Below are 26,768 nucleotides of genomic sequence, written 5' to 3' on the forward strand. Positions count from 1 at the left end.
ACATATGGGTGATTAAATGATGACATAATTTACATTTTTGTGTAAACTGTCCCTTTAATAAAAATCAAATGTGGCACACCTGATTGAGACTGTGTCCATCCATCGCTCTCACTCTTGATCACAGGATGAAGTGATTCTGGCTTTTCCTCGTGGCCCTCATCTGTGTGTTCTTGTCTAGAGTCCTCTGGTTTGGAGTGGGCTCCTGGTGTTGGGGTGGGGTCTTCAGGAACAGATGGGACAATGGGGGAGGCCATTGGGTACACCTGTGGGCAGCCACTGCTGAATCCACATGTGTCTGGACACTCTCTTTTTCCCTCCAATTGATGCAGAGAGTCAAGGGCCAAGTCTTCTGCAGTGCTGGAGGGCTCGGGACCAATAGGCCTGAACAGGTTGGGCTCCCAGGATCCTTCCAGGGTGTGACCTGTGTCCTCACATAGAGACAGAGCAGCTTCTACTGCTGCGGCATCCAGTGCCTCTGCATTCTCATTGCCCTGAGAAAAAACAGGAAAAATCAGAATTACTGTTGTACAATGCAAAGAAAGTGAGCGACAAAGATACTCAAGTCTTGTTCATGTGGTAATACGCAACCTTCCAAAGTTAAACGGCCAGCTATGTATTTCCGGAATGTCTTTTAAAGTTGATGCTTTTCTAATGGAGTTTTACAAACAAAGTTCGGGAGGAGCATGTTCATTTAATCCGACCAATCACAATGCCAGAGTAACCATATATAAATCGCTGCTTACTGTACCTCACGGCTGTGACAATTCTTTCGGCATCCCTCCTCCACATTCTGTCTATTTATTACAGAACTCAAGTAAATTCCAGGGGGGTGTTCAGTGCTCAGGTCGAGTCTCGAGCTCAAGCCCTTCACTATAGACAGCGAGCCAAATCTGTTTACCTATACCTCTATTCAAGGACTACATTAACATGTGAACTACAAAATTTTGATTTATGTGCAATGAAAGAGCTCCCACTGTTCCAAGGATTTTTCCCATAAAATAGTTCCAATAAAAAAAATAAAAAGAGATTTTTGAATGAGGAATACACTGCCATACGTCATTTCTATGCCACAAATGGTCTAAAATGGTTTAAGACAAAGAGGGATAAGAGTATATCTGTAACAAAGTTTTGTAATGGGGTTGCAAGGAGGAAGCAGGAGATGGCGAATCCAACTCAAACTGTATTTATTTTATAACGCAAAATTGGCTTTTCAGCACTTCACTCAATAATCACGCTTTTCAGCGCACACAGATTAACACAGTCTCAGGGTGTGTGTGGTAGCTCTCTTTCCCTCACTGTCATCTGGCTCGCTCATAAATCCGTCTCCAACTCTCACTGCAATGACAAACAGCTGTTAGAGACTATCTTTGCCAGGTGATGATCCTTACCATTCTCATCTCTTGATCTCGCTCTCCATTTACAAGCAGGCGCTCAACCACGCCCCCACCACCACACACCCCCACCGCCTGACTCAGGCCAGGGAGCCATCCAGCCTGCCCAGTACTCCCCCCCATTTCTGGAGAGGAAGTCCGCAACAGCCATCTGCGCCCCTGGCCTGTGGACCACCTCGACTTAAAAGGCTGAAGAGCCAGATATCAGTGAGTGATCCATGCGTTGGTATCCTTCATGTGATGGAGCCACTGGAGCGGGGCGTAGTCCGAACAGAGGGTGAAAGCCCATCCCAGGAGGTAGTACCGAAGGGTGAGGACCGCCCACTTCCACCCAGACACTCTTTCTCAACGGTGCTGTACCTCACCTCTCTCACTTCCGGCTGATGTACAGCACCGGGGCACCTCCCCTCGACCACCTGGGACAACGCGGCTCCCAACCCCCTGTCTGACGTGTTGGTCTGTACAACAAAAGGGAGAAAAAAATCAGGAGCATGTAACAATGGTCCACCACAAAGCGCAGCTTTCACCTGCATAAAAGCCTGTTGGCACGGCTCCGACCACTGGACCGGGTTTGGGGCTCCCTTTTTAGTGAGATCGGTCAGCGGGCTGTGACATCCGAATAATTAGGCACACACCTTCTATAATAGCCAGCCAGCCTCAGGAACTGTCTCACCTCCTTTTTGGTCTTGGGTCTCGGGCAGGCCATAACCGCTGCGGTCTTATCAATTTGGGGACGCACCAGCCTGTGACCCAAGTGGAACCCCAGATACCGTACCTCCACCCATCCAATTGCTTAATTCTTGGGGTTTTCCGTAAGTCCCGCCCATCACAGCTACCTCAGAACTGCCCTCAGATGCTGCTGCCAATCATTACTGTATATAACGACGTCATCCAGATAGGCAGCTGCGTACGCAGAGTGCAGTCTGAGGACTCAGTCCATAAGACGCTGAAATGTAGCCGGGGTCCCAAACAAACCAAACGCAAGGGTCAAGAATTGGTGCAAGCCAAACAGTGTCGAGAAGGCAGTTTTCTCATGGGACATTGGTGTCAAGGGGATCTGCCAATAACCCTTCGTAAAATCCAGTGTCGAATAAAAGCGAGCCGTGCCCAACCGATCGAGAAGTTCGTCAATACCACCGTCGCCAAAGCCATGGGGAACACCTCCCTCCACAAATGTTTTTTTTTTTTTTTTTTTATCCAATTTGGAATGCCCAATTCCCAATGCGCCAAAGTCCTCGTGTTTTTTTTTTTTGTTTTACATTTTTAAGAGTTTGAGGTGGTAAATTTGCCGTGCTTCGTCCCTATCCATTCGTTTAACCTCATAATCGACTTCCCGACTTGCCGTGTGACCTCAAAGGGCCCTTGCCACTACAAGAACTTTATGTCCCTGTGTAAATTCTCGTAGCCGAGCTCCTCTTTTATAAAGCCTGGACTGACGTACTTGAGCCTGTAGCAAATTCACCTGTGATAGTTGCTCCAATGTGTGGAGTTTTGCTCTCAGGTCAAGAACGTATTGAATTTTGTTTTTGCTTTTCGAAGGTCACTCCTCCCAATTTTCCCTCATGACGTCTAAGACACCACGAGGCTTACGCCCATACAATAATTCAAATGGGAAGAACCCCGTGGAGTCTTGCGGGACCTCTCAAACTGCGACTTATCGCCACTTATCTCAATTCCAAGCATCTTCATGCACAAACTTACGAATCATGTTTTTCAGGGTTTTAGTAAACCGTTCAACCAAGCTGTCCGTTTGTGGGTGGCACATGCTCTTCCAAATCGATTTAATACTCAATAATTCATACAGTTCACGTAGTGTACGTGACATGAATGTAGTACCTTGATCAGTGAGTATTTCTTTTGGAATCCCCACTTGGGAGATAATTCTGAAGAGTGCCTCTGCAACACTACATGCTGAAATGTTACGTAGAGGTACTGCTTCTGAATATCGTATTGCATAATCCACCAGAACCAACACAAAGTGATGCCTGCGTGCCATCCGCTCTAATGGCCCAAAGAGGTCCATACCAATTCTTTCGAAAGGGATCTCGATCAAAGGAAACAGGCACAAAGGCACTCTTGGGGTGGCCGGCGGATTCACCAGCTGACATTCACGGCATGCCGCACACCATCTGTGAACATCCCCATGAATGCCTGGCCAAAAGAAATGGGCCATTAGACGGTTCAGTGTCTTTTCCTGCCCTAAGTGACCCGCCATCGGATTATAATAAGCCGTCTGGAATAACATTTCCCGACGGCTCTTCGGTATCAACAACTGGATTGTATCTTCTTTTGTCTGAGTGCCCTGCGTCACTCGATACAACCGGGGGAAACCGGTGGGTAGTGCAGTCCCCGGAGCCGAGGAGCTGGTTTGGGAGGGGGCACTCCCCATTTCCGGGTCCCCGAGGAACAGGATGGAAAGAAGGGGAAGGAGGCGAGACAAGAGAGAGAGAGAGAGAAGGATCTTGGGGCTCGCCAGCTCCCAAATGTGCCACCATGTGGTCCTCTGCCAGCTGGATGACCGTTTGGAGCGACACCGGGCGGTGGCACTGGACCCTCTCCGCCGTCCCTCTCGGAAGTCGAACGATAAACTGCTCCAGTACCACCAGGTCGATAATAGCTCTGATGTCGCATTGCTCAGCCAGCAAACACCTCCGGCAGGCGTCCCAGAGATGCTGGGTGAAGGCAAATGGGCGGCCGTGCTCACCAATGGTCAGCGAGCGGAAGCGTTGGCGCTGCTTCTCAGGTGTCTGGCCGACCCGTTGCAGGATGGCTTTCCTCAAGTCGGTGTACACAAGGAGGTTCTCCATTGGTAACTGCTGCGCTGTGAGTTGTGCTTCCCTGGACAACAGTGGTATTAACCGGACCGTCCACAGGCCATCCACAGGCCCCCTCCGTCCACTCAAAGAGCTCCAGGAATACCTCTGGATTGTCTTGGGGGCCCATCTTGAATAGCGGAACATGGGGCGGGGTGGTTGCGGGGTCCGGGGTCCGGGGTCGCACCCTCCTGGTGCAGCAAGCTCTGGAGAACCTGCCAGTCCTCTGCTTGGGCCTGGCAGAGTGCAATAAACCGCTGCTCCTGTTCTGTGCGCAGCTCGAGGAGGGCCTGATGTTGTGTATGGTGGCTGCTGGTGAGGGTCTTGAAAACGTCCTCAAGAGGTGAGGCATCCATGGCGGCATTCTTCCTCCCTTAATTCCCGGGTTTTGGCACCAGTGTAACAAAGTTCGTAATGGGGTTGCAAGAAGGAAGCGGGAGACGGCGAATACAACTCAAACGGTATTTATTTTATAACACAAAATTGGCTTTTCAGCACTTCACTCAACAGCTTAACACAGTTTCAGGGAGTGTGTGGTAGCTCTCTCTCTCCCTCACTGGTGTCCGGCTCACTCTTAAATCCATCTCCAACTCTCACTGAAATGACAATCAGCTAATCACTGCCAGGAGATGATCCTTACCGTTCTCATCTCCTGATCTCGCTCTCCATTCACAAGCTGGCGCTCAAAGGGCCCCCACCACCACAACATCATTTCTTCTAATTAAATTCATGTTTCTTTTATGAATTTTATATTAACAGACTTGGATCTCCTAAAAACTCAAAGAGTGAATCAATATCACTTATTTTGACACATCTTGAAGCTCTTCAAGTTCTTGAAAGCCTAGCTCATCTTCACTATTGAGATTTTATTGTGCACTTTTCATCTTGCAGTTTCCTTAGAACATAGCAGTGTTCGTTTTGTCTGAATGGAAGAAACATAAATAAAAATGACTTAAACTGATAGTTCACCCACAAATGAAAATTCACTCATTGTTTACTCACCCTCATCCCAGATGTGTTTGACTTTCTTTCTTTTGCTGAACACAAACTAAGATTTTTTGAAGAATATTTCAGCTCTGAAGGTCCTCACAATGCAGTTGAATGATGACCAGAACTCTGAAGCTCAAAAGCATATAAAGGCAGCATAAAACCAATCCATACAACGCAAATGTTTTAATCCATATCTTCAGAAGCGATATGATAGGCGTGCTTAAAAAACAAATCAATATTTAAGTCCTTTTTACTATAAATCTCCAATTTAACTTTCACTTCCACATTCTTCTTGCATATCGCCACCTATTGGTTGGAGCTGTTCAAAGGTGGAGGTTTATAATAAAAAAGAAAAAGGATTTAAATATTGATTATGGATTACTTTTATGCTTCCTTTATGTGCTTTTAGAGCTTCAAAATGTTGGTACCTGTTCACTTGCATTGTGAGGACCTACAGAGCTGAGATACTGTATTCTTCTAAAAATATTTGTTTGTGTTCAGCAGAAGAAAGCAAGTCATACACATATGGGATGGCATGAGTAAATTATAAGAAAATTTTCATTTTTGGGTGAACTATCCTTTAAGCATAAATGCAACATTTCTTTCTGAATAGCAAAAAAATATGTCGCAATATAGTGTTAAAATAAGCTCTGTAATCATTACAAGTAATATGTAATGATATAACCTTTAAGATTAGGCTAGTTTTGTTGGTGTAACCTAATGTATACTGGTTGATTCAGTGATGTTAAATTATATATTTTTTTTTCTTGAATCAAACCAATTAATTTAGATGTTACCACATGAAGCACATTTTTAGGTTAAACATTTTTCAGTGTGAAACACAGTAAAATGTTAAAATGTTATTGTAAACTAATACAGCAAACCAATACCTGTTATGCCAATAAGGCTGTTTTATTTTGAATCAGAAGACTTCTGATTTACCTTCTCTTCAATAATGGCTATGATGTCCCCGACTGTCTCTAAGTCCAGCTCCTCTGCCATATAGGACACAGTCACCAGGTCCTCTTCCCCTAAAACTGCCTCCTTATTATCAACTGAAGCACTATGGGCCCCGTCACCTCCTATTTAAAGTCATACACAAACATCAAACCAACTAAATAAATTCCATTATCCCTCTGCTCACAATATAGTTATTTAGACATATGTGCCAACTAATTTTGTGTCACTGAAATGAAAATTTTGTCATAATTTGCTCCTACTCATGTTGTTCCAAAGCAGTATGACTTTTTGTCTTCGGGTGAACACAAAAGGAGATGTTAGGCAGAATGTTAGCCTCAATTACCATTCTATTTCATTGCATCTGTTTTCCTTATATGGATTTGGAACAGAATGAGGTTGAGTAAATAATGACAGAATTTTCATTTTTTGCTTAACTATCCCTTTAAGTTTCAAGCTGAAAGCACTAATGCGGTATTACATATGAACTAAAGATGGAAGAAAGAAAAGGCAGCAGCTGGGAGAGAAAGTGAGAGAGAGGGCTGATGTCACTGAGAGACCTGTGCTGAGCGGGTCAGGGGTGTCCCCTGCAGAGGTGGTTGCGCTGGGGGTGGAGTCTACAGTGGCCAGTGAGCTCAGCTGAGAGGAAAAATGGGTGGGGCCAGCTTCCAGCAGACGAGACAGTGTAGGAGCACCTGAGACACACACGTACAAACACACGATACATACACCATGCACAGAGAGAGCATGCTAGGCGTTAAGCTGGTAGAAATACTCACATCATTATGCTAATGCACAGAAAGACAGAAAACACACATGTATTTAACAATTAAGCAAAGATGCTGCTGACAGAGAATTTTTCACTTTGCTTCAAACAGCTCAGCTACTAAAATGTGACATTGCTGTACTTGCTGTGTTCACCCAAAAATTTACCCACCCTTATGTTTTCCAAACCCTTATGACTTTCTTTCTTCCGTGGAACACAAAAGGAGATGTCCAGCAGTACGTTAGTCTCAGTCACCATTCACTTTACATTTTTCATTGCATCTTTTTTCCATCCAATGAAAGTAAATGGTGACTGAGGCTGCTATTCTGTTCCTTTTTTGTTCCACGGAAGAAAGAAAGTAAACGTGTTTGGAACAACAAGAGGGGGAGTAAAAGATGTCAGAATTTTAGGTGAACTGTGCCTTTAACAAGCATGTATGAAATCATACCTGTAGCTGCCTGAGAGGCAGGTAGTGAAGAAGTCATCATCTGAATATCCTGACATCCTGTAAGTTGACTTGATGGAGATTCTCCTTCAACTGCCTGAAATAAGGATTCCCATCAGTGTTTTCCTTTAGATTCAACACCTTTTCTTTTTTTTTTTACTAAACAATAACAAAGATCAGTGCACATCCCTACAGTCTAGACTATACTGGATAAGTTGTACTCATATGTAAGTGACATGTAGGCCCATGCAGAATCTGCACACATTATTTCACATATTCTTGATGGGGGAATGGATGTAAAATATTGTGGTATGTTTTAAAAAGAGCGAAGAGTTCTACAGACTACACGCTCTGTTTCAAAATCTAGTAAGCTACCTAGTTAGACAGTGTTTTAAAGCATCATGGGCCGCTCTAAGATACCTAGTTTTGTCCAAATTCTAAGGCAGCATCGCATTTGTTTCCTTCTTTAAGAAGGCTATGCCAGAATATCTCATGGGGTTAAATTGGGGGGGAACAGTCCGGGCATTTTGGCACCTCCAATTCAAATAAGAAAACTGATGTTGGCAATTTGTTCGTCACTTGATGTGGGGTAGCATTCCCCAACACAAAAATCCCAATTTAACCCTTGTACTGTATGTACAGCATGTGTGTGTGAGGTTCTAACCAGTCTGGGGCTGGTGGGCAGAAGGCTGCCTTTCTTCAGCAATTCTGAGAGGAGAGGGGAGGGGGGCGGTGTGATTTTCTGACCCAAAAGCTTCTTCTGAGTTGCTTCATCTAGCAGCGACCCCAAACTCGCTTCTACCACTCCAGGGCCTGGCAACTCTGCCAGGGGCACAAACACTGTCGACCCTGCCCCCTGCACCGGGAGGGGAAGAAACACAAGTAAATAAAAGACAGAATGAGATGTAAGTACAGAATTAAAAAAAAATCACAAACACTCACAGCGGTGCTGGGCTCTTCAGATGAGTCTCCGATGGGGAAATCCAGGCTGGGAGAGAAGGCCCCTGAATGAGAGCGCACAGTCACACTGGGCACACGTTTAGGAGTGTTCTTCAAAGCCTGCCTGGCTGGAAAGGACAGACTGTTCTTTAGATAAACAGCTTTACCACCAAAGTAGAGATTACAGTTACTATCATATAATAACTGACCCTATAAAACCACACTGTAAAAAGTGAAACTGCAATTGTTACCTCAATGAGCTATTTCTTAATCGAATGAGCTTGAGTTATGTTGGCGTAACCTACTGTATTCAGGTTAAGTGATGTTAAAAAATATTTTTTTACTTGAATAAAACCAAATTAATTTAGTGTCCTTTTCAATGTTTATGAATGACTCGACTGTTGTTGTGTTGCCTAGTATAGCATTCAATGTACACTAAATATTATTTAGTAAACCACTCCTTGAAGACACACTGTAAAAATAAGGTTACACCAACAAAATGAAGCTCCAAACATAAGTTTGCGAGGAGCTTGTTCATCTAGGCCTGCCAATCAAATCCCAAGGATATATAAATGACTGTGACCCTTGTGGCTAATTCAACGGCTAGTCTGGTGGAAGTTCCAGAACAGCTAAAATCGCTTAAAGCACCTTTAAAGGTATAGTTCATCCAAAAATGAAAATTCTCTGATAATTTCCTCACCTCATGCCATCCCAGATGTGTATGACTTTCTTTCATCTGCTGAACACAAATGAAGATTTTTAGAAGAATTTCTCAGTTCTTTTGGTCCATACAATGCAAGTGAATGGGTGCCAACATTTTGAAACTCCAAAAATCCCATAACTCAGCATAAAAGTAATCCATACAACTCCAGTGGATAAATCAATGTCTTCAGAAGCGATATGATGGGTGATGGTGAGAAATAGATCACTTTAGCTTTCTTCTTCTTGTGTTTTTGGTGATTCTTCATGCATACCACCCCCTACTGGGCAAGGTGAAGAATTTCAAGCAAAAAATGACTTAAATATTGATCTGTTTCTCACCCACAACTATCATACCACTTTAGAAGATATGGATTAAAACACTGGAGTCGTATGGATTACTTTTATAATGCCTTTATGTGCTTTTTGGACCTACAGAGCTGAGATATTCTTCTAAAAATCATAATTTGTGTTCTGCAGAAGACAAAAAGTCATACATATCTGGGATGGCATGAGGGTGAGTAAATGATGAGATAAGTTTCATTTTTGGGTGAACTATTCCTTTAAGGTATCAATAGTAGGTTACCACTTTTTCCAGCGGGCCTCACTAACTGTGCATAAGCATTTACTTGCATAAAACTTGTGTGCAAATGTTTTCATACAAAAATAATGATTCATAAATAAGTTTGCACTATCATATCTTCTAAATTTAGAAAAATGCTTCTGTTAAGAACTTTTGGAAAACACTTTGTGGGCTTTCTTTAATACCCTGGAATGCTGCATCTGTGGCCTTTCTCTTCACCTCAGCTTCCTCTTCCTCTTGTTTTCTGCTCCTAATGGAGATCAAGCATTTAAACTACTAAGCCAACATACACTTACTCACAGCGTTGTGGTATATAGTAAACAGAAGGGTAAAACTGGCTGGGTTTGACAAGTGGAACAGCTTTTGAAGTGATTCTTACCGTACAATATCCTCCCATAGCTCCTTGAGTTTGGAGTCCAGATGACCTGCCTGGATGAGCTCAGCTTCTCTCTTCAGTTTCCTAAAGGGACACAGTGATGGGGCGACAGTCAGCAGACAGCAGGTTTTAACATAAGTAAGAGTGTGAGCATTTGGTGCACCAATTGTTAGCTCAAGGATCTATCATCTAACCATTAACAACTATTTCTGTTGGTGTAAACTAACATGTCAGGTTAATTTAGTCAGATTAAATAACATGAATAAAAGCAGTTAATTTACATATTCCTAAATGTAGCACATTTTATATATTTTTATGCACCTGTGCTTCTCTTGTGTCTCCTTGATCAGTCGCTTCAACTCCTCTATCCTCTCTGCCGTCAGCCTGCGGACGATCACGTCCTCCACTGTCTCAACCACCTCCCCTTTCTCACCTCGCTTTCTCCTGCAAACACACACACACACATACGCTCACTATTCCATACTTTCAATGAAGTGCATTAAGGAATGCAACTGAATGGGTGAACAGAAAGTGGGCTCACTTAGGGGCCTCGGTGGTCTCCAGGAGCTCAGAGTATTGTGATGCACAATGCTGCAAGACAGTGAAGGAGAAAAAGAGAGAGTGTGCTAAAAGCAAATATTACATAATGCCCTATCCATTGACACTTAATAAGCTTAGCGTGTCTCTCGAAATGTGGGATTGTTCTCCAATACCTTTTGAGAGAACCAGTCAGGGGGTCGTCCAGTCTCGGCAAATGGCTTAATGGCTCGGCTCACAGACACCCTGGAACAACCATTGTACAAAAAACATTTAGACAATAACAACACATCTTAAAGGTTTAGTTCAGCCAAAAATGAAATGGTATGACTTTATTTCTTCCGCAGATCACAAGAGATGTTAGACAGAATGATCTGTCTCAGTCACCATTCACTTTCACTGTACAAAAGGTGCAATGAAAGTGAACTGTAACTGAGGCTATCAGTCCCTAACATCCTGCCTATCAACTCATTTTGTGTTCCATTACAGAAAGAAAGTCACACAGGTTTGGAACAACATGAAGGTGAGTAAATAATGACAGATTTTAAATTTTTGGGTGAACTATCCCTTTAAGACAAGGCTGATTTGAGGAAAGCCAGAAGTGCCATCCTGAAATTGAATGATATTAATGTAATCACCAGTTTTGGTCTCCACTCTTCATGACAGAGGAGGCGAGGCACAGCTTTTCTCTGATTGACCATGGCTCTGTTGGGCCCAACAGCAATTTATGTTCTGTCAAAGAAAAAGAAAAAAAAGGCAGAACACTTAAGAGAAGATTCCTGTTCCTGCATTACAGATGGATTTTTATGTGCACACAATATATTCATGACAGTAAACAAATACAGACGAGATACATTACAAGGGTGGGTGTGCAGTTTGACAACTAATAACGGGGCCATTTTAGGTGGTCGATGGATCATCGACGTCCTACATGCCTCAAACGGAGGAGTGATATGATGACTGATGTGCTGCGACATAACCTCATGAAAACAAGTTTGAGATGCAGTTATAAATATATCAGTTTGTTAAAATGTCCAGCGATCCAGCCAATGAGCTTCATTCCAATCAATGACTTCTGCGTGTCAAACCCCGCATCACTTATGCACGCGCGCAGCTGCATCCATTCTGCACGAGCTTGACATGCATCAATTAGAATCCGTTCTCCGCTATACGAAGGACATCAGCATTATATGCATACAGTATTCATGGTCAAAATGTAGTGTATGTTTGTAGAGAGCAATACTCACTTCCAACTCCGCTCGCCATTTTGTTATGACTGGACTGTTTTCTATTGCTCCTTTGACATGACAAGTGTCTGGCTATCAAATGTAAATGTGCATATGCGGTGTGAATTTTCCAACTATGATTTTACACCAAATGTCTGCATAAACCAGTGTTGTTCAGTCACGTGTGCACAGCCAAATCTATAAAATATCGTTTGAAGTCTATGTAGATCAGTGATTATGAGGATTTTGCGTTGACATGCTCATATTTGGAGAGGGGTCAGTCTGCGTCCTACAAGACTACTACAAGACACGCCCACTACAAGGTACGCCCCCTCTAAATAACTCTCGAAATCCTGAAGGCTTGGAACAGTTGAATGCCACATTCATACACTGTGTTTGTGTTTATTTGGAGTCCCTCAGCAACCATAAACCTACACATATCCATAACTCTAAACCTAACCATAACCACAAATATTTAAAAAATGAAAAGTTGGTGAAATCATTAAATATAGAGCAAATTGATATTTTTAATTCAATCATACCGCCGTATCACTAGGTGGCGACAGCGACGAGAAATATGATGAAAATGAAAAGGAGAAGAAGCTAGCGGCATGCTAAGCCAGAGACTATTTATTGAGTAGACACATTTCTATTCCAGTGAATGGGAGAAATTGGAATACCCAACCAAGGAGCTCCAAAGTCTTTCTAGCAAGTCAGTCCACTGGCGGCCATGTTTGGAACGCTCCCGGGAGACTATTTTCAGTCATGCCAGTGCAGCTCTTATCTATTTGAATGGAGAAAGACCAAAATCTCAAAAACGGTTGGCCAAGATTACGATCAAAGAACATATTTCAAATCAGCAATAAAATCTGACAGTACTGGTATCAAAATTGTGATTCTTTTATTATTATTAACCTCATATTACGCTAAAAAACGCAGTTTTCCCGGCATGTATAGCTAATGCGCATGCGCGTTCTAAAGTTGCTTGACAGGTGATGTCTGTTTCTAAAAGGTGATTGTCTCTTTTAACCGTCAGGTGGGACTTCCTTTCTACATCCATTGACCGTTGGTCGCTCAGAGGTGCTTGGTTGAGCGTTCCAATTTCTCACATAATTTTAACAAAGTGGCCCGTCTCTGCCCATATCTGGGAGCTCTCGCGCCCAACGGTCAACAGATGTAGAAAGGAAGTCCCGCCTTACACGTAAAAGAGCCAATACCTTTTAGATAAAGACATCGCCTGTCAATCAACTCGAGAACGCACATTAGCTATACAATCCGGGAAAATTACTTTAGCGTAATATGAGGTAAAGAAGCACAATGTATGATACCGGTTTTGTCAGATTGTACTGCTGATTTGAAATATGCTCTTTGATCGTAAACTTGGCCAACCGTTTTTGAGATTTCAGTGTTCCCCCATTCAAGTACATAGTAGCTGCACTGGCATGACTGGAAATAGCCTACGGAGAGCATTCCAAAAATGGCCAACAGTGGACTGACTTGCTAGAAACACTTTGACTATGCTAATTGGCTAACCGATTAGCTTGTAAGTTAACTGGAGAAAACAGAACAGATAAATGTTAATCTTACAATTTATATATTTTTTATTACGGAACAAGCAGAAATTGTGCAAGGGGGTTGTTACGTGTAGTGGGCGTGTCGTGAAGTGGGTGTCCTTGTAGTCTTGTGGGACGCAGACACATATGCTTGGATATTGGGAAGAATTAGTTTTCTTAATACTTCAGAATTCAAGTAACTTGTGGTTGAATGTATTGATGTGTATAATAACGGTGTAATAACTGCTGTTGTTTTTCTGCTTACTAAATTCAGAATGAAAAATTCTTATTGTGATTATTTAGACACACCTGATGTGGGGGAGAAAGAAAAAAAAGTTAAAAAAAATATGATTTCCAAATTAACAGACAGCTCGTTTTGTGACTTTTACAAGCACATTTACTTTTTTTTTTAATCCATCCTACCCGCCCTATAAACAGTGTCATAAAAAGCGATATTCTTCCACAAAGAAGAGGCACATTTATCACCAGTAAAAATATTAATTCGAATTAGAGATGTAAGACTTGATTCATGCCTGCGAAAAATAAATATTTTATTAAAGCTTTTATTTTGACTGGCAACCGGAGGTGCAGTGAATAAGTTTGTAAATAGCTTACCTTCCTTTTTCTTTTCTTTTATGCTAGCGAAATAATCAACAATACTCATGACATTGTTTCACAGAGATTTCTTAATTATTAACGAACAGGTAGTTCGTTATTGTATTGTAATTATTGTAGATTTCAGCAGTAATTAGACGGGTGGGGGATTAGCTCAGATGGTAGAGCGCTCGCTTAGCATGCGAGAGGTAGCGGGATCGATGCCCGCATCCTCCAAGATTTTCATACCTCTTAGAACTTTGGGAATTGAGTGTGCAGTTATAATGTTGCAGAACATAACTGCATTTGAAATAATTTAAAGTGTTATTTAAAGAGAAGCTTTCATATTGTAAAGTTCCAGAACTGGATAAATTCTCCAGGCTTGCATTCTGTTGCACAACTGAATGGATATGTACAGATGTGTAGTAACCTTCATACTGTATGTGGGAATGTGATTTTTAACCTCTGATCAGCTGAACAACTGCTACACTCTACCATTCCCACTGAAATACCCCAATATGGGGTGGCATATTCTTTTCCATCTGAAATGAAACTGTAATTTTGTACAACAGGGAATAAACTTTAGAAAATCATTATTTATAAAAAAGGTTAGGCAAGATCCTGTTTTTGACACTTTATTTGTGATTACAATACAGTTTTTTCTCTGTGTACTCATGCCTCAGATTATTGCCTTTGTGTGCAGCAAACATTTCCTTACAACGAAATGCACGAGTGTCCAATGTTTTTTGACAATATAAAAAAAGTAGCTATAAAATATCAGACATACAATCAAACGTATTTTAAAAGTGGGGGATTAGCTCAAATGGTAGAGCGCTCGCTTAGCATGCGAGAGGTAGCGGGATCGATGCCCGCATCCTCCAAGATTTTAGGGGCAGTGGTGGCTCAACGGTTAAGGATCTGGGTTACTGATCAGAAGGTCAGGGCTTTTGATATCAACATTTTGATATTCTGGGTTCAATATGTTAAGCTCAGTTAACAGCATTGTGGCATAATGTTGATTTCTGCAAATATTAATTTCGACTTCACTCTCGTTGTCTTAAAAAAAAATACAAAATCAAGGTTACAGTGAGGCACTTGCAATGGAAGCGAATGGGGCCAGTCTGTAAACATTAAAATACTTACTGTTTCAAAAGTACAGGCATAAGACGTAAAACATGCTTTTAGTGTGTTAAAATCACTTATCAACCTTTTCTGTGTAAAGCTATATCCAGTTTTACAACTCCGTTGCCATGATGATGTGCTGTAAAGCCTGTAGTCCCAGTAATTTAGTCGTCCACTGCCAAAATTACAATTTAAACAACTTTACAACTCAAATATTACACAAGCTTTAACAAAAGAATTAATGTAAGTGCTTTTATAAAATTATAAGCTTCACATTTCTGCCTTTAAGCCCTCCAAAATTGGTCCCGTTCACTTCCATTGTAAGTGCTCGCAATTTTAGATTTTTTCTTCTTTTGCTTTTTTAAAGAAGGGACAAGTCGAAATATTTTTTTGTGGTAATGAATAACAAATGTTGTTGACTGCACTAAACTTGTTTTGAAACAGTAAAATTCTTTTGTGTCCTTGTGTGATAAAACTCGCCCTAAAATAAAACTGCTTAATTCAAACCACACGAGTTTGAACAGCAAAGTCGACCAATAAAACTGATGTATCTTGTGTAATAACTAGTATCGAAGTAAACTACATTCCTATAGAGCGCAACAGTGCCCGCCCACTTTTTCAGCCGTCTGGGTTCCGGAAGTATTTTCCCCATTCATTTCTTCCATAGACTTTTAATAAAATCCTTCATAAAAAAGTTGTGAGCCATGAACCAAACCAACCAGCTCCGTTGTGAATCACAACATCACGACATTTGTTCTGAGGCAATAAGGTATTTGAAAATCGGACATAAAGACAAAGGTACAAGGCTGCGTACTTAACGTCTTTCATGAAGGCACGGACTACAATCCCATGAAGCATTGCGAATGATGTAATTGAATTAAAAACCATGGGAATATATAAAACTATTGATTTTAGGTTGTTGATTATGCGTATAGAGACAATATATTTTACGTTTATTGCAAATATATAAGTAGTTTAAGGGTTGATTACTTCATTTACAGTGCGTCATGGAAGCGCGCGGTCGCTTTGAGCCACGTTTTGCGGTTTTTGTTGGACGCGGTTTTCTGATTGGTGGAGCTTTCTCTGGTGTATCATGGGCAATGTAGTTGTTTACCATGAATTCCGCAATCATACACGATTTTTAAACAATGAAGTTGAGATAACGCAGACGTATGGCTTCAACGGAAGCATATACCATCGATGAACATCCTCGTAGCTCAAGGTAGGTCTGTCTTTAAAGGTTTATAAGTTATCGTTGAAAATCAATTAGTCTATGGGATAAATGAATGGGATTTTTACTTCCGGAACTAGACTGTTGCACTCTATTTTTAAAAAAATGTTTTTTTTTTAGAAAATACAAAACATTTCATCATGTTTTCAAACATTTGACACAAACATTACACATACAAATTAAAACTATTAATAAAAACAAAGCTAAGGGGTGTCACAAACCTATATTAAATTCATTTAACAAAGACACATTTTTTCTGGCTTTTCTGTTTGTTTGTTTGTTTGTTTGTTTTTACAGATTCAAAATAAATTTTAAGGGCTGTTTGGAAATGAACAAAGTTGGGTTTTAAATCACTCCACTTACTCTGATGAATATAAAATTCTCCTAATAACAAAAACAAATCAATAACATACACTTTTATTTTTGAAATATCATATTCATTCGAGTGAAGTAAAACTGTTGATAGATTTAGAGCGAAGTAAAATTTCATTTTCAATGAAATTGTGACATCTCATGCCAAAAAGAAGATGAACAGGGACATTCAAAAAATAAATGTGCAATAGTTTCTTTTTCACAGTTACAAAAAGAGCAATTGTAATCTATATCCAGATGAAAACGCTCTAGTGTTTCTGTCACAGGATATATTCTGTGAGCAATTTTAAAGGATACCTCTTTAGTTTAATCCGTTACACAGTAACGATTAACAAGTCCCCAGATATTTTCCTAAACAAAAGAGGGAAACATATTTATCTAAACAAATTTCGATGGAGGGGTAGAAATATTAACAAAGAGAGATCTAATCATCTGATTACTGCACTTATCATTGATTACATCAATCTTATCCAGAAACAAATGTTTAGAAATCTTACTGCCTACATTACACCAAGATCTTGATCTCTGAACAGAGATAGTATTTTGACAAAAATTGAATTCATGACAATACAATATTCTTTAACTGAAATAAGGCACTTAAATTTAGAACATAGTTCGTTAATACTCAAAAACTGACCAACAGAATTCAATAACTGACCAACTAATAATATATCAGACTAAAACTGTCTAAAAAACAGATTTTTCTTTAAGTAATGAGGTTTGTTTTTCCACACAAAATCAAATAATAATTTGTCAAACTCTTTAGTAAATGACTTTGGTATAGAGCCTGGGAGATATATGCAGACCTCCACAAACCTTCAGATTTAGACAATAAAACACGACCATAAATGGGCAAATCTCACTGCATCCAAGAATTAAACTTTCATTTAGTACTGGCAAGAATAGGATCAAAGTTAAGAGAGGCACAAGATATTTCATCTTTACAAGTTTTACACGAGGTGACAACCTCCTTATCCCTTAACAGGGATCCCTTCAATTTCATTGAAGTTACACTCTTAAGTGGAAATAACTCACATTTGCTAATATTTAGTTTGAGACCAGATACCTCTGAAAAAGTATTTATGGTACAAATTGCCTTGCTAACCTGTGCAGTATTTTTAAGGAACAATGTGGTGTCATCAGCCAACTGACACATTTTTTATTAATTCTCCAAAATGTTAATACCTTGAAAGGAATTCATATTTACATAACAATAAAGAACTTGTGTGACAAGCAAAAAAGAAACTGTGAAATTGGGCAGCCCTGTCTAATGCCCCTAGAAAGAAAAAAATCTACCAGAAGTCCCATGAATCATTTTAACAGAGCTGCTACACTCTGTGTACAGGGATGTTATTGCCTTTCCAAAAAAAAAAAAAAAACGTTCCAAATGTAAAGTATTTAAGTGTTTTGAACATAAACTTATGTTCTACTCTATCGAACGCCTTTTTAAAATCAATAAACTGGATTAGGTTGTCATCACTAAGAAGGTGGTTATAATCTATAAGATCAAGAATAAGATGAATATTGTTGTAAATATGCCTCCCTTTCATGAAACCTGACTGAGATTGACCAATAAGGGAATCCAACCATAATTTCAGTCTGCTGAGAAAACAATTTGGTATCACTGTTTAATAAAGTTATGGGTCTCCACCCGTGTAGTGATAGTGATATTTGGCTTGGGTATAAAGGTAATTACCCCCTGTCTGAGAAAGGGAGGTAATATTCCTTTACTTATGGATTCATTAAACATAAATAAAATAAATGGGCAGAGGGCATCTCTGAAAGTCTTTTGTAAGCCCATCATTACAAGGAGATTTGTTGTGCTTGAGTTTCTTAATATTGTCAACAATTTCTTTAATACTAAGCTCTTTCTCACTATACTCATCACTAACAAATGAGTTATTATCCAGGTTTTTAAAAAAGGCTTCAATTAATGAGTACTGTATTTCAGAGCTAGAATACAAAGACTGATAAAACTCTGATACATGTTTTGAGATTGTCAGATTATCTGTGACAATATCATGTATGCATAAATTATTAATTGATAATCGGTCACCATTTCTTTTTTCTAAAGAATAAAAATACCTGTGCTTTTTTTTTCACCATGTTCAAGCCACTTTCGTCTGGAGTGGATAAAAGCGCCTTTTGCCTTTTCCTCATAATTTTTTATCTAATTCCCCTTGTAATTCCTTTGTTAAATCTGTTTTATCACAAAGGACAGCAATTTCATGGATGATGGCTTGCTCTTTGGCCCGTTTATTTTTGGCCATCAATTTACTCATTTTAATGGCCAAACTCCTCACTTTATATTTCAATAGCTCCCAATGGAGCCCATATTGGTTAGTAATTGAACCCTGTATAAAGTATTTTTTTAATTAACCCTAAAACTTCACTCTTAAAATCATCATTTAATAATAATTAATTGTTTAAAATCTAGTATCCATTTCTACTCATGTTCTTTCTATTGACATTAGTGTTAATAAAAATGTGAATAGCCTTACGGTCTGTAAGAACTGCTGGATCAATAGCAACGCTATCTACAAATTAGGCTTGTAACAAGGTTGACATAAGAAAGGAGGAGGCGGGAACTGGCTGAACCATCAAAATATTAGTTTAATGAAAGCTTAAACATAAGACACAGAACACAAATGCACACACTGCAGCTGCGTGTGGCTCTCTCTCTCCCGAATTGCCGCATTCCGCTGCTCTTATCCCTCTCCTCAGCTGATTAGCCCGATTGGGGGCAGGGCGTGCGTAGTCCCGTCCCGTCCCCGCCCTCCTTCTCTCACAAGGCTATATCATCGCCTTATTTTGCCAAGTATACATGACTTAATGGGGGTTGATTTTTTATTTTTTTTTGCCAGGCATCAACAAGTCCTAAATTATTACATAACCCAGAAATAACCTTGTTACTCACACCGTCTTTTACTATTTTTGGAGGACATCTATATAAATTATCATCCTGGGCCTAATTAAAATCACCCCCAAGAATAATTTTGCATTCATATATTTAGTCAATAGGTCTGCAATCCTTTTTTTCTTCTAAATCATCAAATAATAACAAATTTGTAGATTTGCAGTTTGTACCATAAATATTAGCTACAGTATATTGCTTATGTGATTCCTCAAGAATGAGTATTTGCCACTTTCCGTCGTTATTACTTTCAATGGAAACGATGTTCTCACTGAAACTTCCTTTGACATTAGCGACCCCTGCTGACCTGTTTGTACCATGACTCATCCAAATGTCCTGTCCCCACCGATTCCTCCAAAATTTGTGATCAGAACTTGAACTATGTGTTTCTTGTAATAAATTAAAATCAGCCCCTTTTTCTTTCAAGAACAAAAAAATAGCTTTTCTTTTGTTTATATTGCGGATGCCCCTAACATTAAGAGAAAATAATGAAAATGTCAGGATTAGAAATAACTGGAGCAACTATAACAATATTATATACCGTACATTGGCTTACTTAAAAAAAGTAGAACATCAACTCCCGGTCATCCCTCCTAAACTTATAATCATAAACGTATTTTAAAACAAGTCATTCTATTATTGTAGGCGGAGAAAAAGGTTGCGCAAACACGTTTTGCATATGCGGAAGTGGGCGTGCACACTTACCGGAAGTGGTCACGAATCTGCTCTAAATGAAAAGTGGAGAAACGTAGGAGCGTGACCACGCCGGGCAGAGAGAATATCAATAATATCAAGGTATCATTTCCAGTACCTCTTTTTTATTTATTTTATTTTTAAATAACATCGTTCTATTTACGGTACGTTTAAATAGCTGTTGTACAAACTGAATTCGTGTTTGAGTCAAATCAGTATTTGTCGCGAAACTCCCGGGCTTTGCAGGCCTCCGAGCGCTCTTTGTTTCAGTGCTGCTCGTGCGTTTTCCTAATGCGCCCTCATAATTTTTTTATTCGAAGAAGTAGTAGTTTTATTCCAAAGCAGGTATTATTTATCGATCAAATGAATAATGATATATATGTATCGAGTTCAATAAAGAGGTTTCCGTCTGAACTGTATTCGGCTGTAATTTGATCATATTTTTGCTTCATGAGTAACTGTTGAGTTTATGTATTGTTTGCTAATCTCTCTTATAGCCTGAAAGCAGATTCATATCATGGCTGATGATGAAGGATTTGTCGTCCGTGTTCGGGGTTTGCCTTGGTCATGCTCTGTAGAAGAAGTGTCCAGGTTTTTTTCAGGTAAGAATGTGGAGTCTAGCTATTTGCTGTAGTTTGACTATTTCTCATATAGAGTTAACAAATGTGTGTTAATGTTTAAACGTTTATTTGCAGGCTGCAAAATTGGCAACAATGGAACAGCCATCCACTTCACATACACGCGGGAAGGCAGGCCGAGTGGAGAAGCTTTCGTGGAGCTCGAGTCAGAGGAAGACCTGAAGATTGCGGTCAAAAAAGACAGGGAGACAATGGGGCATAGATATGTAGAAGGTATGAAGTTCTGTGTGTTTAATCTGAATCGCAGTACTGTTTTAGTTGTCTCAAAACAAGAACATGTTCAATGGGGATTGTTTTCTTTTAGTATTCAAATCAAACAACGTGGAAATGGACTGGGTTATGAAGCACACAGGTCCGAATTGCCCAGAGACCGAGGGAGATGGACTGGTCAGACTTCGTGGCCTTCCTTTCGGATGTAGCAAGGAAGAGATTGTGCAGTTTTTCTCAGGTATGTTTTTTTTCCTAGACCCCTTCACATTTGCTTTGGGAGATGTAACGGCCCATCATAGACCTCAGCAAGGTACATTTGGCCGTTCCCATGGTTGTTAAAGGTTTAGTTCACCCAAAAATTAATGTTTTTTTTCTTCATTTACTCAATTCTCATGCCATCCCAGATGTGCGTGACTTTCGTTCTTCTGCTGATCACAAATTTTTTTAGAAGAATATCTCCGCTCTTTTGGTCCATTCATTGCAAGTGAATGGTGGCCAGAATTTGAAGCTTCATAAAGAACATAAAGGCAGCATAAAAGTAATCCGTAAGACTCCAGTGGTTAAATCTATGTCTTCAGATTAATATTTATGTTCTGTGTTTACTACAAATTCTCCTCCCTGCCCAGTACCTACTGGATATGCATATGCACAAAGAATGTGAATCAACAAAAACAAAAGAATGTGAAAGTGGTGATTGACAAAAATATTAATCTGTTTCTCACCCACACCTATCATATCACTTCTGAAGACATGGATCAAACCACTGGAGTCATATGGATTACTTTTATGCTGCCCTCGTGTGCTTTTTGGAGCTTAAAAGTTCTGGCCACCATTCACTTGCATTGTATGGTCCTACAGAGCTGAGATATTCTTCTAAAAATCTTAATTTGTGTTCTGCAGAAGAAAGTAAGTCATACACATCTGGGATGGCATGAGGGTGAGGAAATTAGAGAATTTTCACCCTTTGGGCGAAAGTAATTTGGCACATTGATTCTTGCAGTTTTTCTTCGGAGCTGCCCTTTTGATCCTCCTTCCATGTTGACTGTGGAAATCCAGCATTGCTTTACCAAATTATTCTGCTACATTTGGAGTTAAAATTTTCCTTTTGTCAGCTACTAACTCTTGGCATGGCCATTTTACCCTCAAGTCTAAATCATCAAGTCTTAACCAAGTTAGTGGAATGCTCACCCACTTGTAGGCCACGTTCTCAAGTTGTGGATCAGTAGGATCAATCATTGCAATATGTTTTTTCTTATTTTTATTCAAGAAAAAAAACATTGTAAATGGGCATGTGATTTATTTAATATGTCCCTGTTGGGGTTATTTGTCCTTGGGTTGAAGGGTTGGAAATCGTGCCAAATGGGATAACATTGCCGGTGGACTTCCAGGGGAGGAGTACGGGGGAGGCCTTCGTGCAGTTTGCTTCACAGGATATAGCTGAAAAGGCTCTAAAGAAACACAAGGAAAGAATAGGGCACAGGTGGGGATGGATGGTTGGTTGGATGGTTAAGCTCTTTTTCTTATGGTTAACACTTAATGCAGTAAACACTAAAAGTGGTATGCAACATGAACAACACACTCCACATAGACATGTACACATCTTAACGAGGGGCTTCCAATGACCTTAATGGGTTCTTATGTATTTATTGTGCTTTTCATGTGTTCATTTGTGTAAAGCAGTGACCATCGTCGAAAGCAAACATCTGGATTCAAAAAGACTGAAAGCATATTTAGTGCATAGCAATAATGGGATATTCTAATTCCTATTCATACAGAAAAGTGCCTTGCAGCAGCCAGTTTGAATGGTGTTTAAAAAAGTGTAATGGATCTCTGTCTACTAATTTAGCACACACTCTTAATTTACTGTGAGTTTTAAAGTTCAATTCATGGATTGCACAGTAATCGGTAAAGCCCTGGTGAGGCTTTGTCTTTTAGAGGGCTTTGTTTATTGATGCAATGCTTTTGGGATGACCAATAAAATCCCTTTCTCTCACACGATAAAACCTTAACACAAAGCATTTAAAAAGTGTTGGATTTCAGCATTTTGGGATACAATGAAGATTTAGTTTTATTTTTTAAATAAAAATTGGCAAATGTTCATAAAGCTTTAGCTGTGACGACAATTTTGTGGAAGAAAATTATATACAGATTATTTGCTAATATCGAAATCAATTCTTCTGTAACTCCCAGATCCATTGGATATTGTACATGTAGTACAAGTGAAGTTCCACTGTAACGCTGTTATTTTTGTGTTAATTGTACTTCTGAAAAGGTGTGTCTTTGAGCCTTGAATTTCTTTCACAAACTGGAACCAGCACGTTTATGCTCATCTGTATGATTGTAGGTATATTGAGATCTTCAAGAGCAGTCGAGCTGAAGTGCGGACACATTACGAGCCCCCACGTAAAGGCATAGGGATGCAGAGACCTGGGCCTTATGATCGACCCAGCGGTGGAGGCCGGGGCTACAACGGAACGAGTCGTGGCGGATCTTTTGATCGGGTGCGACGTGGAGGATATGGTGGAGGTGAGACTGGCCTCAGTTGCACTTGTGCAGTCAGTTGTACAACACTTTTGTGCTTCTAACATCTTGAATGTGCTTTATTTGATGGTGTTTTTTTTTTTTTCTCTAAGGAGTGTCAGATGGGCGTTATAGTGATGGTGGTAATTTTCAGAGTACCACTGGTCATTGTGTTCATATGAGGGGACTTCCATACCGGGCGTCAGAACCCGACATTTACAATGTAAGTAAATTCTGTTTGAAAAACGTGATTTTTTTTTAGTAATTGGGTGCTAACAAATGAATTTTTCCTCGTGCAGTTTTTCTCTCCTCTGAACCCGGTGCGTGTGCATATTGAGATTGGTCCTGATGGGCGGGTAACCGGCGAGGCCGACGTGGAATTTGCAACACATGAAGACGCTGTTGCTGCCATGTCAAAGGACAAAGCAAATATGCGTAAGTAATGTGTATCCTTACTCAAGTAATAGGAACTGTTGTTTTTTTATTATTTGAATTAAATAAGAGCATTTTGCATAATTCAAAGTTTCTCTTTTTTTTTTCTTGTTGTTTTCAGAGCACCGTTATGTTGAGTTATTCTTGAACTCCACATCAGGGGGCAGTAATGGTGGCTATGGAGGACAGATGATGGGAGGAATGGGTAAGCAAATTATTTAACTTGTTCTATTCTCACAAGTACAGGCTGTTGACTATCATTGTGCAGTTGGATCCACCTTGCATCTTATTCTGGCAAATCCAGCAACAAACTTTTCCTCTGAAGCAGGCGTTGTGGTAACCTGGTACCTTGTAAAACAACTTAGATTTCCAGGGGACTGATTAAAAGCCAGCGTGCGCTGATGCTCTTAATTTGTGTAGAAACTAGCCAATCAGATCAGCCATTTTTTGATTGCAATACGTAGTCCATGAAGTCAATGGGCGTGATGTCAGAGGCTGGCATTTTAGTGCTAACAAAGAGAAGCTACAAAAAACAGAAGACGTTGTAGTTTTTGCATCCACAGGTAATGTAGGATGTCTTTGACTTTAATGCCACATCTCACGCAGGAGCATCACATTTTTAGACATAAAACAATATAGAAAAATAAATAAATCCACTATATTGATGATAAACTTGAGTCATTTTTAATATTTAGCATTTGTTCTACATCTAGACGATCGGATCAGGTACGTGTCGTTAAAAACGCAGTTTGGCCAAGTTGTACACACAGCTAGCTAAATGAATCACAGTCATGAAAATGGAAAGGATTAGCTGGCTAGCAGCTACATAGCCCTGCTGGTGTGGAAACCAGTAATGATATCGAACGATATGAAAAAAAATTATATTGTGATAATATAGGGCTGCATGATTGACAAATCATAATTGTCGATTATTTTCCTTGACATTGTAATTTCGATTAATATAATTTACATTAAAACATTTATTTTGGGTGGATCAACTGCATGCCATATTCTTTGTCAGCTACACATCAAAAACAAGCTGAGAACTGTTTTGGGTAGGCCTATAAACTGCTATAATTGACACTTTTCACAATTAGTTAATTGTGGCAGCTGTAACTGTAATCTCAATTATTTCTTAGATTAATTGTGCAGCCCTATGATAATATTGTTGGCCATATCACCCAGTCCTAGTCTGAAGACACCTGCGTTTTTTGTTCCATTCGTTGCTCTGTTTAGCTTTTTTTTTCTCGACCTGAACGGCCCCTTGTGTCCTCAATAGAATATTAGATCAGTGTGATATTTGTTCTTCCTAGGAAACCAGTCATCTTATGGGCATGGAGGGCAGCAGATGGGTGGGGGCTACACAGGAGGGTACAGCAGCCAGTCCAACATGGGAGGCTACAACGACTACAGTGCGTGTTAATTTTGTGCTGATGTTTATGCATTTAAAAAAAAAAAAAAAAATACATTGTGTAATATTGTCAGTTTTTATGGCCCTCACATGTGCATTTCTCTACTCTTTTAGATAACCAGAGCGGAATGAGCAACAGTTACTACAGTGGCAGCCGTGGCTCGGTTGGCATGAATGGCATGGGAGGCGGATGGGGCATGTAGATGCGTCTGAGTGCTGCTGACACAAAGGAATACGTATTATATTCTAGGTGGAAATTGTAGGAAGAACCAGATTTATTCCTAGCCCACCTGTATTCTGAAACTCACCACTGGAATCAGTGTTATGTTTTCTGTGTTTCCTCTGAGTTGAAGCATCAGCTGTAAAGCTGAAGTCATGGCGGTCGCCGTCTAACCCATTAGTCATGATTGTGCTTGTGAATATCCTCCAAACATATCGGTCACTTCAGAGACTGTAGAACACCAGCCTCATGTGGCATGAGGTGCTTCAGCTCCACTTTTTATAATGCAGAAGAAAGCTTGTTGAAACTGCTTTTTAAAAATAAACTGGAAAATGTTTTTTTTTCTTGTCTACCTTACACATTTTAATTCTCATTATTGTAGATGTCTAAATCCCCTCGATTGGTCTGTCTTTGATTTTGCAAATGTATGGTCAATAAATGTTCATGAATGTGTTGTCTCTGCTTCATAAGAGATTTTTCTGTTTGTTTTCCTTGTTTTTTTTCTCATGAGGTCAATACAAAAACAGGTTAAGTCAAAGATCTATCGACAAACCAAATTAGTCCGTTTTAGAGAAAGTTACTGTTCATTTAGGCAGTTGATGACTTTTTGTTCTCACAATATAAAGGGAAACTAGAGGTTTATATCACTGATTTCATTGCGCTAGATGAAATTATGAGCACATGGTGGTGCCAGTGATCCCATTGCAGAATGTCCTTTAAATAAACCTAAACCTAATGACCTAACAAAAAAAGTTAAACTATGAGCTTTTGTTGGGTCCTGAAATAATAAATGCAAAATGCATGTATTTTAGTGATCAGAGAGGCTTTTTTATTATTTTTTTTTTTATCCTTTTTCCATTTCACAAGCCAGAAAATTACGTAGACTTACTCGAATTATGAATACAATAACAATTTGAGAGCTTTAGCATTTTGCAAATGGGTATATGGGTTATCAATAAATAATTTGAAAGTAAAACTATTGTCACTCCACTGCCCCCTCAAACTAATGAACTGTGAAATTATTCACTAATCTGTCACCGATCCAGCTTTATCAATATTACCGTTGTATGAATGTGTACTGACTAATTGATTAGGTGTGGCCAGTGATTCATAAAGGGGAAGTGTGTCTGTCCATA

At 39.8% G+C, this 26,768-nt stretch overlaps 2 protein-coding genes and 2 non-coding genes across 7 annotated transcripts in view; 3 read left to right on the plus strand and 1 right to left on the minus strand.

The window, feature by feature from the left end:
• LOC127431203 (bromodomain-containing protein 8-like) overlaps nucleotides 1–11,992 on the minus strand; it is a 20,329-nt gene extending 8,337 nt beyond the window's left edge. For 2 of the 4 annotated variants that reach the window (XM_051681521.1, XM_051681520.1), the window contains exons 1-13: nucleotides 11,744–11,992; nucleotides 11,135–11,228; nucleotides 10,673–10,742; nucleotides 10,501–10,550; nucleotides 10,281–10,403; nucleotides 9,963–10,043; nucleotides 9,769–9,833; nucleotides 8,305–8,429; nucleotides 8,027–8,218; nucleotides 7,366–7,459; nucleotides 6,712–6,846; nucleotides 6,137–6,276; nucleotides 80–491 (exon numbers count right to left, since the gene is read on the minus strand). In XM_051681521.1, coding sequence (XP_051537481.1) covers nucleotides 80–491; nucleotides 6,137–6,276; nucleotides 6,712–6,846; nucleotides 7,366–7,459; nucleotides 8,027–8,218; nucleotides 8,305–8,429; nucleotides 9,769–9,833; nucleotides 9,963–10,043; nucleotides 10,281–10,403; nucleotides 10,501–10,550; nucleotides 10,673–10,742; nucleotides 11,135–11,228; nucleotides 11,744–11,762 — 1,600 coding nt within the window. In that variant the 5' untranslated portion in view covers nucleotides 11,763–11,992. Of the gene's footprint in view, nucleotides 1–79; nucleotides 492–6,136; nucleotides 6,277–6,711; nucleotides 6,847–7,365; nucleotides 7,460–8,026; nucleotides 8,219–8,304; nucleotides 8,430–9,768; nucleotides 9,834–9,962; nucleotides 10,044–10,280; nucleotides 10,404–10,500; nucleotides 10,551–10,672; nucleotides 10,743–11,134; nucleotides 11,229–11,355; nucleotides 11,723–11,743 lie in introns of those variants that run through there. The other 2 variants (XM_051681522.1, XM_051681523.1) reach the window with 2 other exon arrangements.
• A 2,041-nt stretch (nucleotides 11,993–14,033) lies between these two features.
• On the plus strand, nucleotides 14,034–14,106 carry trnaa-agc (transfer RNA alanine (anticodon AGC)). Its single transcript has one exon. It is a non-coding gene; the product is annotated as a tRNA-Ala (tRNA).
• A 571-nt stretch (nucleotides 14,107–14,677) lies between these two features.
• Nucleotides 14,678–14,750, plus strand: trnaa-agc (transfer RNA alanine (anticodon AGC)). The gene has a single exon. It is a non-coding gene; the product is annotated as a tRNA-Ala (tRNA).
• A 5,468-nt stretch (nucleotides 14,751–20,218) lies between these two features.
• Nucleotides 20,219–26,088, plus strand: LOC127431209 (heterogeneous nuclear ribonucleoprotein H-like). Its single transcript, XM_051681528.1, has 11 exons — nucleotides 20,219–20,303; nucleotides 20,699–20,803; nucleotides 20,897–21,052; nucleotides 21,144–21,287; nucleotides 22,391–22,529; nucleotides 23,394–23,575; nucleotides 23,683–23,792; nucleotides 23,869–24,004; nucleotides 24,123–24,206; nucleotides 25,315–25,413; nucleotides 25,527–26,088. Exons 2-11 carry the CDS (start codon nucleotides 20,719–20,721, stop codon nucleotides 25,613–25,615), a joined length of 1,224 nt encoding a protein of 407 aa, XP_051537488.1. The 5' UTR covers nucleotides 20,219–20,303; nucleotides 20,699–20,718; the 3' UTR covers nucleotides 25,616–26,088.
• The last annotated feature ends 680 nt before the right edge of the window (nucleotides 26,089–26,768 follow it).

This window comes from Myxocyprinus asiaticus, chromosome 40, assembly GCF_019703515.2.
Source record: "Myxocyprinus asiaticus isolate MX2 ecotype Aquarium Trade chromosome 40, UBuf_Myxa_2, whole genome shotgun sequence".
Taxonomy (NCBI): domain Eukaryota; kingdom Metazoa; phylum Chordata; class Actinopteri; order Cypriniformes; family Catostomidae; genus Myxocyprinus; species Myxocyprinus asiaticus.

Bases quoted from the DNA above. Each gene is read 5' to 3' on its own strand.
- LOC127431209 (XM_051681528.1), top strand. From the start codon at position 20,719: ATGGCTGATGATGAAGGATTTGTCGTCCGTGTTCGGGGTTTGCCTTGG. The intron at 23,576-23,682 runs GTGAGACTGGCC...TTTTTCTCTAAG, and splicing joins ACGTGGAGGATATGGTGGAG to GAGTGTCAGATGGGCGTTAT. The intron at 24,207-25,314 runs GTAAGCAAATTA...TGTTCTTCCTAG, and splicing joins ACAGATGATGGGAGGAATGG to GAAACCAGTCATCTTATGGG.